The sequence below is a fragment of the Lytechinus pictus genome, chromosome 11 (assembly GCF_037042905.1).
Source record: "Lytechinus pictus isolate F3 Inbred chromosome 11, Lp3.0, whole genome shotgun sequence".
In the NCBI taxonomy this organism is placed as follows: domain Eukaryota; kingdom Metazoa; phylum Echinodermata; class Echinoidea; order Temnopleuroida; family Toxopneustidae; genus Lytechinus; species Lytechinus pictus.
The window spans coordinates 22733590-22753857 of NC_087255.1; the positions used below are offsets into that span (position 1 = coordinate 22733590).

General features: G+C 36.8%; 1 protein-coding gene across 3 annotated transcripts; it reads right to left on the reverse strand.

Moving 5' to 3' along the window:
• Positions 1–471: 471 nt before the first annotated feature.
• LOC129271026 (Fanconi anemia group C protein-like) lies at positions 472–18755 on the reverse strand. Of its 3 annotated transcripts, XR_010295189.1 has the most exons (13): positions 18485–18708; positions 16469–16556; positions 15991–16088; positions 15420–15530; positions 14720–14784; positions 12188–12387; positions 11476–11630; positions 10362–10520; positions 8310–8379; positions 6873–7144; positions 5853–6062; positions 4336–5386; positions 472–2602 (listed from the first exon to the last, which is right to left on the reverse strand). XR_010295189.1 is itself a non-coding variant. In XM_064107130.1 (12 exons), the coding sequence occupies exons 1-12, from the start codon at positions 18662–18664 to the stop codon at positions 5222–5224; spliced, it is 1770 nt and encodes a 589-aa protein (XP_063963200.1). In that variant the 5' UTR covers positions 18665–18755; the 3' UTR covers positions 472–5221. The 3 variants fall into 3 exon arrangements, 2 of the variants coding, with proteins under 2 accessions (XP_063963200.1, XP_063963199.1); XM_064107130.1 differs by having other exon boundaries at positions 472–5386; positions 12188–12384; positions 18485–18755; XM_064107129.1 differs by having other exon boundaries at positions 472–5386; positions 18485–18711.
• Positions 18756–20268: the final 1513 nt, after the last annotated feature.

Below are 20268 nucleotides of genomic sequence, written 5' to 3' on the forward strand. Positions count from 1 at the left end.
GTACTCATTACAATAAGCTTCTCTTATTTCAAGCTCGACTTCAATGTACATGTATTCTGTGTATTGCTATTAACACTCACTCTCGCTATACCTCGATGTCTCAATTGTAGTATTCAAGATTTTTCCTCTCTAAAAGTATTCGGTTTTATCAGAAAACACACATCACAACATTGTCATGGAGTTCATATTATGTAGTTGAAGGATATATAATTTGCTTTTGACATCACATTCCTTTGGAAAAGTGAAAAGTTGGTCACATTTGACCAGGCAGCTGGAATATCTTCTCTGAAGATACCATGAAGGAAAAGTTAGATTGAAATATTTCTTTTCTCTCCCTTTTTTTTCTTCTTTCTCTTTCTTATCTTCTCAACATATTTCTCCATTATTCATTCACTTTCTCTCTTCTAGCACGTTGGTATATATTTTGCTGAAAATGTTGCTGACGTAAACAAAACAAAATGACAAAAAGAATTACAGTGTGTGTTTTAATATTTGTGATTTGTGCAGTGCATGCCTGTCAATTTCAAAAGAAATACGAGAATAATAAATCAAAAGAATAAAATATTGCCTAGCCGGGCCACTAAAGAAAATTGTACCAAGTGATTCATTTTTTGTCTGTGGTATCACAAGGTGTTAATAAGCAAATTAATTTGCTGTAAGTCAAGTAACTTCTTGGTAGTGTGCCACATCTTGTCATTGAGCAGTTTTAGAAACACATGTCCACATAGATAACTGGTACGTCATTTTTTGGCCTGCCATATGTGTCAGGTCCTCGCCCTCGTCCACTACCAAGATTGAGAACCTCGCCACATCCATTCTGCGGTTCTCCCAAATCATAGTCGACGTACATCATTTTAACCGCTCAAGCCCAGCTTGAAGATCAACCTTTCCCTTTTAAAACACAGTTTTCAGTGACTTTTCACAAAGTTAATGTCAGTTGTATGATGCATTATGTTTATCATATTTGAAATTGCTTTCTGATCTCCATAATATATATCCTAACTCACGTAAAAAGGAATCAAAGCAAGTGAAAGAGCAAGTGTGCACAAGTTGCACCTTATAACCCGGCCGGGTCGCCAGGCGATGGTACGCCAGATCTTCCAGGTCGGGCAGCGTGTCATGACCTGCTGGTTATCACGCTGTTTCACGTGGACGCACGTACACGTACAAGTCAAGTGAAATAAAAAATATTTGCATCTGTAGTGAACAAGGGCAGACGACAACGTTGACTCTGAACGATCAGACGACTGCCACACTGTTCTCGTGCACTGCTCCTTATTTATATTTATGAAATTACTGACAAAGTGACTTATGAGACTGTTTTACAGCACATTAAAGTAAAAGTCCACTCTGGTCTTTCTCATTAAATTCAATAATTTAATTATTCAGTTGATCTTCCAGCATTCTCAACAGGAACGAGAAATGTAAATATAATACACATGCTTCAAACAGGGGCCTATTTCATTATAATTATGGTTATGGTAATTTTATTGGCTGTTAACATAATTGAAAATTCTTTTGTGTGGAGCATTGTGGCCCAGTGGATTAGTCTTTTGACTTTGAAACAGAGGGTTGTCGTGGGTTTGAATCCCAACCATGGGGTAATTTCCTTCAGCAAGAAATTTATCCACATTGTGCTGCACTCAACCCAGGTGAGGTAAATGCATACCTGGCAGGAATTAATTCCTTGAAATGCTACCACGCTGTAAAAGGCTACTGGGCTTAAGCCAGGGTAATAATATCCAACTGAGCACATTTGGCATTGATATGCCCTGTTGAAGCATGTTGGTATTATTTTTATTCATGAAATAGGCCCCTGGTCAGAGTTTGTGGAAAGTAATGCAATTATCAGAAGAGAGTCGTTAAGGAAATAAACAGTCCGACCCTACAGTGGGAAATGATGATGATGAAGATGATGATAATGATGATGGTGATAATGATGATGATAATGGCGATGATGACGACAGTGATGATGAAGATGATGATTGTGATGATGATGATAATGGCGATGATGGTGATGATGAAGATGATAATGGCGATGATGGTGATAATGAAGATGATGATAATGGCGATGATGATGACAATGATGATTGTGAAGATGAAGATAATGGTGATGATGAAGATGATAATGGCGATGACGACGACAATGATGATGATGAAGATGGATGATGATGGATGATTGATGATCATGGCGATGATGATGATGATGACGACGACGATGGTGACTAGTCTGCGAGCGAAGACTAAAACTTAACACACTAACCAGTCTCTAGAGTGAAGACTAGAGTCCAAACTGTGTAAAATAGAGGCAGCCACAATACACAGTGAATCAAGTCTCATTATTTTGACTCTGCATTATACACTATCTGTGCCTGCAGCAGTGATGATGATGATAAATATTTCTGCTCTGGAAAGTCAAGAATCGTGAAAATGTGTACCAAACTAGAATACCATTTCAGGGCACGCATTTGTGGACAATAGTTGGCCCCTCTATTGTGCCTAATCTGGCTCGATACATGTCTGCTACACGAGTCGCCGACCACTTGGGGCAAAGGGTGACAGAAAGCAAGGTAAATTTCTGATTGGTCTACACCTGCGTCGTCTAGTCTGCAGGCACAGACCCTTGGTTTTTGCAATTCGCATAGTGCATCATGCAGAGTCTGAAGTAGTGAGACTAGATTCACTATGTACTGTGGCTGGCTCCACAGACAGAGTCTTTGGAGTCTAGTCTTCTTTCTAGACCTGTTATTGGTTGAAGTGTCAAATATGAGTCTGTGCCTGCAGACTAATACATCTATATATATCATCTAGTTTCCATTCGGTCTCATCCCATATTGTCTTATCCTACATGAAATTCATCTACAAACCATACAGACCAATTGCCATTGATTATTTGGTCTAATTTCCCGTTATACCCACTTTATCTAATATGCACCACATTGTGCTAAATTGATTCCTGTTGCCATGATTAAATACACTACTTCATTCATGAGTCCACTGTTTTGAAATAATGAGTCTACATTTCAAAACAGTGGACACATGAATAAAATAGCATACTTAACCATGGCAACAGGCGTCAATTTGCTGCACTGTGACAAAAGCGCGCATCAGTATTAGATACTTTTCAGCATACGCTGTATTAATTAAGCGTAATTTATACAGGAAATCTGCATATACCATGGGTTCAACTGCTGGTTTTCAAAACCACCTGTGTGAATTAGGGCCTTAGTCTCTATGGCCAAATGAACTGTGAATGAACCAAATTTTCAATTGATGAATAAGACCAACTGGGCATGAGACTAATGGAGAATTAGACTAAGAGGCATTAGACCAAGTGTGGTGCAGACCAAACAGCAATTAGACTGAACCAATAGAAGTCCTTATGGGTCTAGCCCATATGGTATTAGAATAATTAGACTGTTTGTAGAGTAGACCTAGTAAATATAAACCGAAAGAAACACAAATGTTCAGACATTTGGAAGCACACTTTCCAAGATTGTTTTCATATGAATATTGTAGTTGAGATCACTCTCCATTGCAACTGCAAGTCCCCTTTACAAGGTTAAAGTTAAATTGGTCCCATATCGTAATGCCACAAGTTGGATAAGTTCAATAAGCTTGAGGAGCAGATAGTCTTGACAAACTTGCTTTCGTACCTGTCAAGGCTATAGAAAGTGAGACAAACTTTTAAATATTGGGATGCATGCTTCAGTTTTGTCTGACCTGACTTTTGCCTGAGGCTAAGCAGGCTTTGCCTAAGAATTCTTGGTGGTAAACCAGGGGATCGTCTTGCAAAGAGTTGCGATTGATCTGATCAACCACAACTATGGACGGCCAGCAACGTCAACATCTAAAATGCAAATTTGTTCAAAATATTTTCTAGATATGACATGTATTCATACATTCATCTTTCTCTTCAAGATTCAGTGTGATTCTCTTTGTTTGCTAAGGAGATTGTGCAAACTTCATATAGAAAAAATTATGGTATGCCTGGATTTCCATAGGTGAGATTGTTTGGATCAATTGTATCTTTTAGTAAGACGGGGGCCCAGGTTTGCTTTCTCCTAAAGATGTCTCTGTTACAGGTATTTTCACAAAGTCTGGGGTCAGTAAATGATTATCAACTCCCCCATGGAATCTGAAGCCCATCTAACTTTAAGCCCGGGTCCTGTCTTACGAAGAGTAGCGATTGATCCGATCAACCACAACTACCGAATGCCAACAACATCAACATCTAAAATGAATGTTTGTTCAAAATATTTTCTAGATAAGCTGTATATTCATACATTCGTTGTTTTCTTGAACATTAAGTGTGCTTCTCTTTGTTTACAAAACATATTGTGCAGACTTCCTGTAGAAAATTTATGACATTGATGGATTTCCATATAGTTGAGGTTGATCCGATCAAATGATCAATCGTAACTCTATGTATGAAGCCCAGATTTTGCTCTTTGTGAAACACCCCCCCCCTATCCATGCTAATAGTGGACCTACAAGTGTAACATTCATATGTTGTAATTTATGACTCCTTAAATCCCACTCCTGAAACCATAAATGTCTGGTGACGATCGAGGCAACTCTACAGATGAGCTGGCTTTACTGGACATAGGAGTGTAACATTCAAGTGCTGTCCTTCAGAGTTCTAAAAGATTCAATCACATGTGTAAGACATGGCTCCTAAAATCCCATTCCTGACACCAAAAATGACTGGTGGCTAATGAGGTGACTCTCCAGAAGGGCAAGTTTTACTTGACCTTGGAGTGTAAAGTTCATGTGTTTTCCATCAGAGTTTCTAATGGCTTCAGTAACATGTGTAGAACACAGCTACTTGAATCCCACTCCTCACACCATAAATGCCTGGTGACTATCAAGGTGATCTACAGAAGAGCTGACTCCACTGGAACTAGGAGTCTAACATTCAAGTGTTGTCCTTCAGAGTTCTAATGGCTTCAGTCAAATGCATAGGACACGGCTCCTTGAATCCCATTCCTGACACCATAAATGTCTGGCGACTATCAAGGAGACTCCGTAAAACAGCTAGCTTTACTGGAACTAGGAGTCTAACATTCATGTATAGTCCAGAGTTCTAATAGCTTCAAGCCTTCTATCACATGTGTAAGACATGACCCTTAAAATCCCACTCCTGACACCAAAAATGACTGGCGGCTAATGAGGTGACTCTCCAGAAGGGCTAGTTTTACTTGACCTCGGAGTGTAAAGTTCATGTGTTTTCCTTCAGAGTTCTAATGGCTTCAGTCACATGTGTAGGACACAGCTCCTTTAATCCCACTCCTGACACCATAAATGTCTGGTGGCTATCAAGGTGACTCCGCAGAAGAGCTAGCTTGCATTCCTGGCTTCCGCTGGCAATTCCCTGAGACCACATCTGAAAGGGATCGGAGGGGGGGGGGGTAAACATATAGAACCACAAAATCAACAATGCCTACGTAGTATTGATGGCGATTACACAAATAAATAAAAAAGAAATTTGACTGATATGGTGTTCTTAACATCGTCTTAAAGTTTCAAATACAAGTAGACCTCTGATTCAAGCAATTGTTTGACTTGTGCATAGTTGACTGAATTGAGTGTAAACAATTATCATACAATTATTCTTTTTAATTCTATGCCCAACACCAATATCAACAAGTACGGTCTATATTCTCCTACATGTATATCAGTCTTGATATCACATAATTGGAACCAAAATGGATCATTAGGTAAACTTTGAAACATCAAATTTATAAACATGACGACCATCAAGTCACCTTTCCCCCAGATAGTAATGAAAACATAAATTTCTGGAAATAGGTATGTTATCATAGAATGTGCAATAATATGATGTATCTTACCATATCTACTACTGCTAGTACATCAATTTGTGTGAGTGAATTAGCATGGATGATAGCTGACATGACAAGGTTTACGATGAGTGTGACAGGTAGATCATTCTTAGAGTCGCTGCCTCTGAGGTTTGAGAACAGCGTTTCTAGATCTTTGCTCCGAAATGTGTCCCCCATGATGCAAGATTGAAGACCTCTGATAATCCGCGGCAAATTTTCCTGAAAATGTTGAAAATAACATTGCAATACTAATAATAGACATTTGTTTTGTACAAACACCCATTCTATGTGATGCCTTTATACATAAACACAAAATGGAGTACAGTGAACTTTACATTCATCCACTTGGAACTAAATTAGTTTATTGGTAAAGTAGACTCAATTCTACAACTTTGAATCTACAGAAGAGTCAAGTCGGACATACTTTAATGTTTTGCTCCAATAATTCAAAAACATATTTTGAGCTCCTAATGGAACATGTGATATTATCTTGTGAACAAATGGTAATGTTTGAGGATACAATGGAAAGTTTCAATATGATTTATGAAAATAGAGAAATACAATTCAATTTCACATAATAGAATTAAAGTGCAGAACAACATTAAACCAATCATTTGCATACAGTCAATATGCATATTACCGTTTTGGGGAGTAATGCACACATGAAACATCACACCTTTCTTCTTTTACATCTAGTTTTGAGGAAAGTTTTACTGTTGTGCTTGCTGATTTCTTTTTTGTGTATTCAAATCAATTTGATGTCCAGTTGGATTGGGCTTATATACTTAGTTGAACACCTCACAGGGAACAAATATACTAAACTTCTCACAAATAACTTCTTGTGAGTCATAATTTCCAATCTCTTCTTATAACACAAGAAGATGTATTTTTATCAATATGCATGTTTGGAATAATCTTATAAGCTTTTACCACAAGAAGACCAATCCATTTATAAGTTAATTGACTACACTAAACCTCTGACAGAGCAAGTTGTTAATCAAACTATCACCTTTTCAATAAGATACAAACCTTGACTGCAACACAATTTCCAAAGGACAATGGAAAATGAAACCAGATTAAGAAGTCCAGACAGGCATCTTCTGTAGTACATCCTCCATCAACATGATCATCTAGAATAAGGACACTGACAGCAGCATGGTACCAGTGCAAAAACTTGACCAAGGTCATCCAGACTTTGTACAATTCTTGAGGATTGTTGGACACCACTGGGTCAACGATGGTGGTCTTGAGGGTGGCTTCAATGCTGGTAAGGTGTATCCCATGGATATCTTGGGGTATATCTATAATTGAATCACAGAGTGTACATAACATGAATATTCATTATTCTATGAATATTCATAGAGTGAATATTCATTAATTTGATTATTGATTAACAAGAATTCAAGCACTGGCAGATCAGGGGGGGGGAGCAGCATATCCGGCCCGTGCCCCCCCCCCCCTTTTTGAGAGTCATAATCAAAATTTTTAATGTAAATATGCCATTGTTACACAAGTGTGCCCTGCCCCTTTGAAAGTCACAGCATATATTTATAATTGGAATATTTCTTTCATTCACAAGTTTGCTTGTCAAATTCTATGTGGACAAAATTACCTTAATTTTGGGGTGAAAAACTTTTTGTTCCGTCAAATATCCTCAGGGAAATGTGCCCACCCCCCTGGGAATTCAAGGAATCAAGTTCTGAGTCTGCATACAGTTCTTGAGGGCTGTAGGACACCACTGGGTAATGGTTAACCTAAATCTTAAAGACTTTCTCATGGATTTATTGCTGCTGCAACTACAGGTACACTAGCATTTGTAAGTCAACTTCGTAAAAATCTGATAAGTTTTTATACCTGAACCTTGTCTTACAAAGAGTTACGATTGATCTGATCAATCTCAAAAGTATGGAAATCCACCAATGTCATATTTTTTTCTGCAGGAAATTTACACAATTTCAATTGTAAACAAAGAGAAGCTCACTGAATTTTCAAGAAAAGAATAAATACATGAAAACTCATCATATCTAGAAAATATTTTGAACAAATATGCATGTTAGATGTAGACGTTGCTGGCTTTCCATAGTTGTGATTGATTGGATCAATCACAACTCTTTGTAAGACGGATATGAGCCCAGGGGGGTGTTTCACAAAGATTTAAGTGTCACTTAGAGTTGCACTTGATTCCCCAATTGCGTGCAGTATGAAAGGCATCACCACATTGGTAAAATCATGCTCTAGAACGCACGCTACTACGTATACATCGCATTACACATCATGTGCGCATCAGCATTTTAGCATGAACCTACGTCACAATACCTCTTTGTGAAACACCCCCCTGATTATGAATGTTACCTGTACTTGAGTTTAGCTTTACAGACAAATACCACTGTACTGTACTGCATATGCAATGCTAATGAATCTCTTTTTACTTCAACAATGGAGTGAAATTAAGAGAATAATTCCTACCTCTAGGGTCTACCATCAGGAGATTCACCAAGGGACATAGTCTTTGAGGAAACAGTCTGTGCACTGAATACTGGAGAATGAAAAAAACAGGCAAATAATGCACACCATGATGAATATGAGCTGAACATTTGGAAATTGGAAAAACACTCAAGATTGATTAGATTCACTGATCAACATGGTTCGCAAACTGCCAAACATAAGCCAAACCATCTATTCTCGAGAACGGCACAATGAAATATAAGTGCCATTTGCAAAGAACATTACACACATGACCAAAGGTGAACATTTTCATAAACATGATAAAATTGTGACTTTCGCCGCATTTTGCATTTAAATGTTAATAGTAAAATAACACTAACTTTTAGAATCTGGAACATCTTCAAGAAAGAAATTCTGCATAGACAGACTGGAAATTCAACAGAGTTTGTACGTCCAACACTCTTGATATCTAGGACCAACCTGAAATTATTTGTCTTTTGTTTTTTGTTCATATAAATAAATTGAAAAGTGCTCAGATTATCATGTCTTGAGTTTATCATGTCTTGAGTAGTTTGTAAAGTAAATTTTTAAACAAGTTGAATGCCTCTGGCTGTCTCACATGCATCACACGATTCAATATAGCAGCAGTGCTGACTTTGAAAACTACTATAAAATAATTATTCACAAAAAACACCATTCCTATAATGATACAATACTACGTTCATTGACATTTGACCTTGATCATGTGACCTAAAACTTGTCAGTGATACTTGATTACCCCTATATCCACATTTTATACACTATATCTATAAACTTTGAAAGTTATGACAGCAATCTTAGAATTACCACTAAAATGGACAAAGTTCAATGACCTTAAATGACCTTTGACTTTGATCATGTGACCTGAAACTCGCACAAGATGGTCAGTGATATTTGGTTACTCTTATGTGCATGTTTTATGAACTAGACCAATACACTTACAGAGATATGATGGTAATTCAACAAATACCTCCAACATGGCCAAAGTTCATTGACCTTAAATGACCTTTGACCTTGGTCATGTGACCTGAAACTCGAACGGAATGTTCAAAGATACCTGATTACTCTTATGGCCAAGTTTCATGAATCAGATCCATAAACTTTTAAAGTTATGATGGTAATTCAACAGATACCCCATTATAGCCAAAGTTCATTGACCCTAAATGACCTTTGACCTTGGTCATGTGACGTGAAACTCAAGCAGGATGTTCAGTAATACGTGATTAACCTTATGTCCAAGTTTCATGAACTAGGTCCATATATTTTCTAAGTTATGATGACATTTCAAAAACTTAATCTTAGGTTAAGATTTTGATGTTGATTCCCCCAACATGGTCTAAGTTCATTGACCCTAAATGACCTTTGACCTTGGTCATGTGACCTGACACTCAGGCAGAATGTTTAGTAATACTTGCTTAACCTTATGGTCAAGTTTCATGAACTAGGTCCATATACTTTCTAAGTTATGATGACATTTCAAAAACTTAATCTTAGGTTAAGATTTTGATGTTGATTCCCCCAACATGGTCTAAGTTCATTGACCATAAATGACCTTTGACCTTGGTCATGTGACCTGACACTCAGGCAGAATGTTTAGTAATACTTGCTTAACCTTATGGTCAAGTTTCATGAACTAGGTCCATATACTTTCTAAGTTATGCTGTCATTTCAAAAACTTAACCTTAGGTTAAGATTTGGTGTTGATGCCACCGCCGTCGGAAAAGCGGCGCCTATAGTCTCACTCTGCTATGCAGGTGAGACAAAAATGGACAAAAATGGGGTCAAATATAATAAAAGGGTGACACAGCATTTGCTCTGGCGACAATTGCTCCTGCAAGATATCAGGTTAGGGTTGCAATAGGGTGTTATATTAGGTTTAGGGTTAGGCTTTATTAGGATAGGGCATAGTGTTTAATCCAGGTTTGAAGTTGGTCATGCAGAGGAGCAATTGTCGCTGGATCAAATGCTCTAGAACCACTAAAAGGTTGACTATTTCATGGAATTGCCCAGATATCTATGGTTTCAATATTATACCTCTGGAGAATTTAACTCTTGTATAGCCTCACTGACAGCCACTTGAAAGAGATGCACAAATCTGATCACACTGCGACAACCATCCGTTTGCCAGAGAACCTGCTGGACACACGAGTCTACAGCTTCATATAATATCCTATGCCTTGCACAGGCTGTGGGCTACAGGGGTAAGTAAACAGGAAATATATCATTATACAAATAATGCACATGTATGAGTGTGTTATGGTGATGCAGCAGAACACTTGAGGGTATTTGCAATATGCAGAAGCAAGAGGTGCTTGTGCCTCTGCTATTGCATGCTATTGCGAATACCTCAATCATCCATAACATCAAAAATTTAAAAAATATGCACATTTTGTTTTACAAAAAAGCAGGTCAGCAATATGAATTTGCAGTGGAAAGGTTCGAATCCCTCCAAATCTTTTTAGGATTACACAGATGAAGAGGTCACACCTGCTTTCTATTATGACATCACAGGTCTATCTAGTATGCACGCATAAGTAAGCGCCTGCAGTATGCCTTTTCTTTGCAAGAACACGCATTTCAGATGGCATGGCATCTCAGTTTTTACGCGCCATGGGAACAATTATGCACCCAAAATGCAAAGTAATGTATGAAAGATGCACGGCTGGGAGGTTGCATCGAATCAAAGCATGAACACATGATTTGCATTTAGCACTCACTATTGACTGAACCCATTTTATAAAAAATTCTATTACTGCACATAGGCCTATTATCACATTCTTGGAATAAGCAAAAATACATGATTTTGTTTTTTTAAGTGGGCTTTACACTGGTCACAGCAATCGCATTAGTGTATTACTGGGAAAATTGTAAAGTCACAATATCCAATATTCTGAGCTATAAATCAGGATTGCAAATTAAATTATTTGAAAATAATCTTATCAGCATATGTTTCTCAAATTTCTAAAACTCATCAGAAAAAACACATCACATCAAACCCATAAATAATTTTATATAACTCTTCAATTATTGAAACTGAAAAAAGAATAGCACAAAGTTTCCTAACAAACGTTTACCTAAATTCAACTTCTTCATCGTGAAAAATAATTCTAAAAAGATGATTTCATAAAATCTAGAAAATCATTCATACCAAGCCTCTGGAGTGAATGAGCTTTAGAGCATTATCTGTTGCTATGTCAGGAACATGTTGGGAGAAAGCTTGTAAAAGTAGAAGAATTTCTTGCTCCAGTGCAGGAAGATATTGCAGCCATAATGACATGAGAGCCTCTCTTGAAAGACATATTTCTATGAGGTTAAAAAACGAAGAGATTTTATCTACCCTATCAACGATCCCCAAGCAATAAAAAGCAACAGTCTGGTGCCTACAGATAAATTCAAACTATCTTGAACTCTGCACAGCAATTAAGCCTCAAAGAAGACTTTAACCTTAATGGCAAATTGTCCTGATAGAATGATGCAATATCAAGGAAGTGGACCGTTGAATGTTCTTGACAAAAATCACACAAAAATGTTTTTCTAAAAATGTACTCACTATTCATTATTATGAGACTTTCAAACAGAAGAATACGAAAAGTTACCTGAAGCAGTTATGGGTAATTGCCCCAAGCCCCCCCCCCCCCCTTTTTCATTTTTCTCGTCAACAATCTTTATCAGGGAAAAGGTGTTCTTGAGTGGTAATAACCTTTTTGCTGGCAAAAAAAAATTATGGAAGAAAACGTACCCCACCCCTTTCTGGCAAATCCTAGATCCGAGACAGATATGAAAGCTAGATAAACAAAGTTACTTTTACATGTCTTGCAGCCTTTGAATCACAACTTTATGAAAAATGGCAAACCACCTACTGTTTTCCTGTCCTGGAGCATAAGCACATGCCTGTGTTTGTGTGACCCTCTCAAGGAAGAGTTGTGAGATCTGATCTTCAGCAGACCGGGGGTGCAGGAGAAGCACCCTGTCCACCAGTTCCTTGGAGGATGCACTCCCTATCAGTGGAAGACACATCTCTGATAGCTCCTCTACACACATAACCTCATCCTGGAGTCTGCTTTCAGATGAAAAACAAAAATAGAAGGAAAACATAAGGCATAAGGAAGAAAGAGTTATGAGGTCTGGGCCCCATCTTACAAAGAGTTACGATTGATCCAATCAATCGTAACTCTATGGAAATCCATCAGTGTCGTAATTTTTTCTACAGGAAATTTGCAAAATGTCCTTTGTAAACAAAGGAGAACACACCAAATTGTCAAGAAATCAGTGAATTCATGGATATACATTCATACATTAAAAAAAATTTATATGTTGACTTTGCTGGCTTTCCATAGTTGCAATTGATCGGATCAATTGCAACTCTTTGTAAGACGGGCCCCTGATTTTCCTGCTTCCTGTCGAGATAGAACTATTCTCTACAAGCTTTTTTTGGTAACAACTATTGATATTTCAGTCATGGAAAGTGCATATCACAGTATCATCTATCGCCTCTATGCACTTCCCAAGGACATTAGATACAAATACGCATTATAACCTTGGCTTTAGCCCAGAGACCATTTATAAAGTACACAAGCATTTAAAGGAATTTAATTCTACAGGGGATTGGTGCAACATTTTTCTTCATTTTTGTATGATGACTGTTCCACATTTCAATTGACTCAGAGTCTGAAGAATGCAGAAGAAATAAACAGATTTAAACTTTACTGCACAGACATGCAGTAAAACTCTTTTTATAGATCATCAAGATCTTGGACTTGGTGCCAAAATTCTATGCCTGAAGAAAACCTGTAATATGCTTGGTAAGAATAAACATTTGACATTCATTGTCAGATGAAATGAAAGAATATAGGCCTATATATAAAAACAAGTGGAATGCCTCTGGCTGTATCATCATGTGATTCAATATAGCAGCAGTGCTGACTTTGAAAACTACTATGAAATAATTATTCACAAAAAACACCATTCATATGATACAATACTACGTTCATTGACATTTGACCTTGATCATGTGACCTAAAACTTGTCAGTGATACTTGATTACCCCTATATCCACATTTTATACACTATATCTATAAACTTTGAAAGTTATGACAGCAATCTAATAATTACCTCTAAAATGGCCAAAGTTCAATGACCTTAAATTACCTTTGACTTTGGTCATGTGACCTGAAACTCACATGAGATGGTCAGTGATACTTGATGACTCTGTCCAATTTTTATGAACTAGACCAATATACTAACAGAGTTATGATGGTAATTCAACAAATACCCCCAACATGGCCAAAGTCCATTGACCTTTGACCTTGGTCATGTGACCTGAAACTCGGATGGGATGTTCAAAGATACTTGATTACTCTTATGTCCAAGTTTCACGAATCAGATCCATAAACTTTCAAAGTTATGATGGTAATTCAACAGATACCCCATTATGGCCAAAGTTCATTGACCTTTGACGTTGGTCATGTGACCTGAAATTCGCACAGGATGTTAAGTGATACTTGATTACTCTTATGTCCAAGTTTTATGAACTAGACCAATAAACATTCAAAGTTATGATGGTAATTCAACAAATACCCCCAATTTGGCCAAAGTTCATTGACCCTAAATGACCTTTGACTTTGGTCATGTGACCTGAAACTCACATGAGATGGTCAGTGATACTTGATGACTATGTCCAATTTTTATGAACTAGACCAATATACTAACAGAGTTATGATGGTAATTCAACAAATACCCCCAACATGGCCAAAGTCCATTGACCTTTGACCTTGGTCATGTGACCTGAAACTTGCACAGGATGTTCAGTGATACTTCATTACTATTATGTCCAAGTTTCATGAATCAGATCCATAAACATTCAAAGTTATGATTGTAATTCAACAGATACCCCCAATTTGGCCAAAGTTCATTGACCCTAAATGACCTTTGACCTTGGTCATGTGACATGAAACTCAAGCAGAATGTTCAGTAATACTTGATTAACAGTTTCATGAACTAGGTCCATATATTTTTTAAGTTATGATGACATTTCAAAAACTTAACCTTAGGTTAAGATCTTGATTCCCCCAACATGGTCTAAGTTCATTGACCCTAAATGACCTTTGACCTTGATCATGTGACCTGAAACTCAGGCAGAATGTTCAGTAATACTTGATTAACCTTATGGCCAAGTTTCATGACCTAGGTCCATATACTTTCTAAGTTATGCTGTCATTTCAAAAACTTAACCTTGGGTTAAGATTTGGTGTTGACGCCGCCGCCACCGTCGGAAAAGCGGCGCCTATAGTCGCACTCTGCTATGCAGGTGAGACAAAAATCACATTATGCTGTGTATCATCATAATTGGTAATTAAGAAAGATCACTAAGAGATATTTATGTTTTGACTCACCCATAAATATAATGCTGCTGTTGCATAATCAGATGATCAAGATCTCTTTGAATTGATTCAATCAACTGTTGACCAAAAAAAATTGATAAAAGTAACCTTTGTAAATTCAGGAAATCAATATTGGAACCAAAACCTAATATGTACTGTATTAGGATCTATGCTGGGTGTTTCAGAAAAAGGAAACTCAACTTTCATCATATATTCCTATTGTTTTATTCATACACCAAACATAAAATCAATACACAGAATAGTCCCATAATAAAACAATAATTAATAGAATGTATGATTTGACCTTTACATTAAACATAATTGTTTACATCTCACCTTGAATATTCATAATTATAACAAGTTATTCACAACTAGAAACAAGAAAACATGTGGTCTTAAAACTAAAGATCATTCTACCACATTTCAGCTATTCATCTGATGTAGTTTATACTTCCAACTAGCACACCTATTCCAAGATCCTACATCACGAACACAGGTGGCGATGGGGAGGGGGGAGGGACGTGCCCCCCCCCCCCTCTGGAATTTTGTACAGCAGCCTATAAGATGATTATCTGATGAAAGTGATTATCCAAGCTATGAGAAGTTGTAACGCCTGATCAACAAAAATAGATGTTAACTCAATCTGAGTACATAACGATAGTATTCATTTTCATAATCCCCTTATCTTCGATCCATGAAATAAAATTTGTACCTTGTTAGATGAGAGAGTGTTGTATTCCAGTGATGTGTATCCCATTGCCTCAGCCGTTTCAGAAGCTGGATTCTTTTGATGGTAGTATGACGCTGTATACCTGAACTGAGACTAGGTAGGTGGAGTTCAAAATACAATGATTTTTTAAATTTCATTGATGATCTGACATCATGATATGGTTTCTGATATAAAGAAGGTGTCATTTCAAACATCAAAAGTACTTAGTATTATATCATTGAAAATATCAACAAACATGTAAACCTACACAGAGCATTTCCCTTCAACATTTTGTGTCGGACAAGATGTCAGATCTGACAACTTTCCTTGATTTTGATTGGTAGAGAAGTACAGTTCTTGTAGCTGCCAGCTAAAACATGCTTTGTCAGATAGGACGTCTGACAAGTCCTTTCATAACGCTGCAATGATAAGTTACCTTTCAAATTATTTGAATACTTACAGAACAAATTGCTTGGCGACTTGAAAGCTTGCTAGGGGCCAACTGACAAGTTTAGCCTACAATTCAATTAAAGTCGGTGGGAAAAGGAGGGAAAGTACAAGAAGTTATACATACCTCTGCCCAATCCTTTGCCTTTTTCTCCATTCCATCCTGGGGATGCTGAGCTCTGAGTGCATGAACACAGCTAAGAAGCTTGCTGAAAACCTCTTCATCTGCTCAGAAATAGAATAGAACATATTTCTAACAAAATCAATATAAAATGCCTTCAAAGCTTGGGGGCATCGTGGTCTAGTGGCTATGGCTCTTGTCTCTCAATTTGAAGGACGTGGGTTCCATTCCCAGCCATGGCGTGTTTTCCTTCAGCAAGTAGTTTACCCACATTGTGCTGCACTCAACCCAGGTGAGGACCGTAGGGTGAATGTGTACCCGGTAGAAAGAAATTTCTTGAATGATTCACTGCGTATATATGGTAGCACAGCTAACGTCAGGGTAAAGTGTAGAAAACTCAAGTAGGTCATGAATTTGCAGAACAGAGTACAGATTATCTGGCATGCTACGGGAGGTTGTAAGACACAGAATAAAACCTACTTACCCTCAGCTAAGAGATGTTGGCAAGAACAGAGACGACCAAGTAAGTGACCCAACTTGGGATGGTTCTTTAAAACTGGTGATATGCCATCCTGAAGGACAAACAAAATGAAAAGTGAAAGGCCCGTATTCTGAACTCTGGTTTAAATCAAACCCTGGTTTAAAGTTTTAGTTTAACTATGGAGAGCCAATTGGGGCACAAATCCATAACAGGACACATCCAATTTATTGACTCATATGACATCCAAATCATTCATAATAGTCTGGGAATGATAACTGAAGTATTTTTCCTCATTATGGAAGCAAAAGGAAACAAAATAGTAAACATACGAAATATACAATATAAACAGATTTTTTTTTTTTTGGCTCCCCATAATTTTAGCACAGAATAGACCATGGTCTAAGTTAAACCCGACTTCAGAATACGGGCCAAATTGTTCGATTCTGGATTTTTGTACATGCCATCAATACGCAGGCTTGGCTAATATGGGGCAAATCTCAGATGAAAAAAAAAGCAAATTCTATGAAATCAATTAACAGTTGTTGGTCTGGATACCATTTCAGCAGCCAACATGTTATTGACATTGTTTTGAGGCAGACTGAGCTGAGATTTTGTTCTAGGCAGATTTTCAGTGCTAGATTGGAGATAGCTATAGGTCCAATGTGTCTACTGACATTTCATCAATTTTTTTGTTTACTTATTAATATTAAAACTGAACTAAAATTTCATTTCATATACTTCATATACTATATATCAGTTAAAGGGGAAGTTCATCCCTGACAAAAGTTTATTGTAAAAATAGCAGGAAAAAAAAATTATATTGCCAAAGGTTTGAAAAAAAAATCCATCATTTGAAGAATTAAAAAGTTATTAGAATTTCAATTCATTGATTTTTTTACGTCATAGGCGAGCACCATTCCTACATAGCGAATGGTAAAAATCAATGAAATGTCATTTTCTCAGAAAATTTGGAATGGTTTTTACTGTACCTTTTTATATCAATAGACAAATCATTTCACACCTGATCATGAATAGAAAACAAAAATGAGTCATCAGGAACCATTTAAAAAGAGAGAGGAAATTTATGCATTTCTATACAATAACATATGGGGCAGCTACTCGGTTATGACATCACAAATCAAAAATTTTAAATTCTAATAACTTTCTTTATAATCTTTTACAGATTTTCCTCAAACCTTCACCAATATATTTTATTATTCTTTTTGTTAGTTTTACGACAAACTTTTCTTCAGGGTGAACTTTCCCTTTAAATCTTCAGATTATTATTACTTATTGAAGAATTCAAGAGTCAGACTCAGCACACTTAAGCATATAGTCTCCAAAGGTCAAACCATCCAAAACTTGCATGAATGATTGTAGAATTTCATTGAAAATATCCTGTCCAAATATTGAATTATTACTGAGTTACTGTCTACTACTATAAAAAAAAAATGGCATTATCGTGGTTTATGTCACCAGTCCATTCACTGCCGTTTATTTCGTCAGCGGGGGTGACATCTTTCCACTCCCATTGACTTTGTACACAACGAGCGCACACACACCGACACACACAAGAAGAGAGGTGACAAATTTCACGATAAGGCCAAAAAAATAAATGAATAGTTTAATACTTGATTCAAGTAATAAAGAAATAAAATGAAAAACATTGACAGACATAATTCAGGTGAGAAGCTATTGTAGGCCCTAGTCAGTTAAATAAAAACTTTGAAATCGCACAAGAATAAAAATTTTCAAGTTATAATATAGATTCACGTATTTGATAAATTCATTTTCTTATCATTTATGGCTTAATTAAATACATGCAATTATATGGCAATGCATTGCAATTGAATTGTCATTGCCTGACTTGACTCGTATAGTCACTTCGCCATGCCCAGGCCATGGCCATTTGAGTGGGGAGTGGGCGTGGCAGCTATGTTACTTGCAGTTGCATCACTCAAGCCCAAGACATCCGAGACATGCATGCATCCCTGTGCATCCCTCCCTCCCAATACTCACTGCGATCAATCGGTTGAGCACCGCCGAGAGAAAGGTTTGAAGTTGTTCACTGCTTTGCGATATTTCCCGCGCTGGCGTTGATCTTCGATGATTCTGTTTCATTGAAACCCATTCTTCTGCTCTTTTCAACCAATATATAACATTATCATTAGAAAGCTTGTCATTTGTTGACATTTCCATATCTGAAAGCGATGGGGTTTGTCAACATTTCCACGTGAAAGATTGTAGTTTTTCGATTTGTATAACATGAAGGGCACCAATGAATTTGTACGTCTACAAAATGTAAATAAAGAAAGGAGCACAGTCTTATCGCAGACCTGTAGGATAGCTTCAAGGAATTATTGCGTGAATATAATACAAACAAGATAGTCTGATCCCCGAGACCATCACTTTAATTTTCTTTAGTGGTACATAAATAATATCGTTGTCCTTAAAGAATAAACTGATTATAATATTACAAATAATTTATTATATTATTTCTGTTTTGCAGCATTTTAATGACAAATATATGAGCAAGTACATATTAAAGCGACTGGAAAGCGAAATAGAAGTCATACCAGCTGAAGTTATCGCTTAATTTTTTTTTCTAATTGTCATGCAGTGGCATAACCACTGAACTGGAAATACGTATTCCCAGTTCAGTGGGCAGAACATACCTTGTTGTGGGCGTAAAGTTTTACCTATAAAACTTGTTTGCCCCTGGCATGTCGATTTGAAGATTTTAATACAGCTCTCGTATAAACACACCCCACGGTTTCCCCACCCACGATGAAGATAATAATAAAAATGAAGATAATAAGAGGGGTTTAAGCATCGGGGAAGGGGGGGGGGGGGGCTCTATAATTTTCAAGTAGTGAAAAAAAGGAAAATTGAAAAATATAGAGAAAAAAAAGAGAATAAATAATAAGTCGTATTTAAAGGGATATCCGGGCTGAAATATTTATATCTAAATAAATAGAGTAAAATTCACAGAGCAAAATGCTGAAAATTTCATCAAATCGGATAACAAATAACAAAGTTATTGAAATTTAAAATTTAGCAATATTTTGTGAAAATAGTATGCACGTCATCCTGAATATTCATTAGGTGGGCTGATGATGTCACTTCGCCCACTCTCCCTTTTCTTATGTTATTACATGAAATCATAATTGTTTCATTTTTTCACACATGTGTAAATGATGTGTCTCCATTATAGCAAAATAGGTTGCAGCAATGTATAATTAATGCACTTAATAATCGTGTCAATCCAAAAAGAACTAATTTAGTTCTTGGTAGAAAATTTTAAAATAAATTACTAGTAACCTTATTTCAAATAATAAATACAAAAGAAGTGCGGATATGACAAACTTCATGAATATTCATAAAGACATGCCTAAAACTGTTTCACCGCGGAATAATGCAAATCTTTAAAATTCAATTTGTTTATTTGTTATCCGATTTTTATTTAATTTTCAGCATTTTGCTCTGTGAATTTTACTCTATTTATTGAGATATGAATATTTTCAGCATGGAGTATGCCTTTACCTTTGTCAGATCTGGATTTTTTTAGCCACATTAATTATCTTTAACTCGCCAAACAAAGTAGAAGATGGTTTGCAGCAGGGGCGTCGGTCCATTTTTCAGATTGGGGGGGGGGGGGCAAAATCATGAATCACTGACGTTCCAAAGGCGCTTGATCACACAAAACAAACAAACTCACCCACACACACATACACAGGCCTATATATAATGTGATGACTACTTGTACCAAACGCTCTTGAGGTGTGAGTATATGAAACATAATG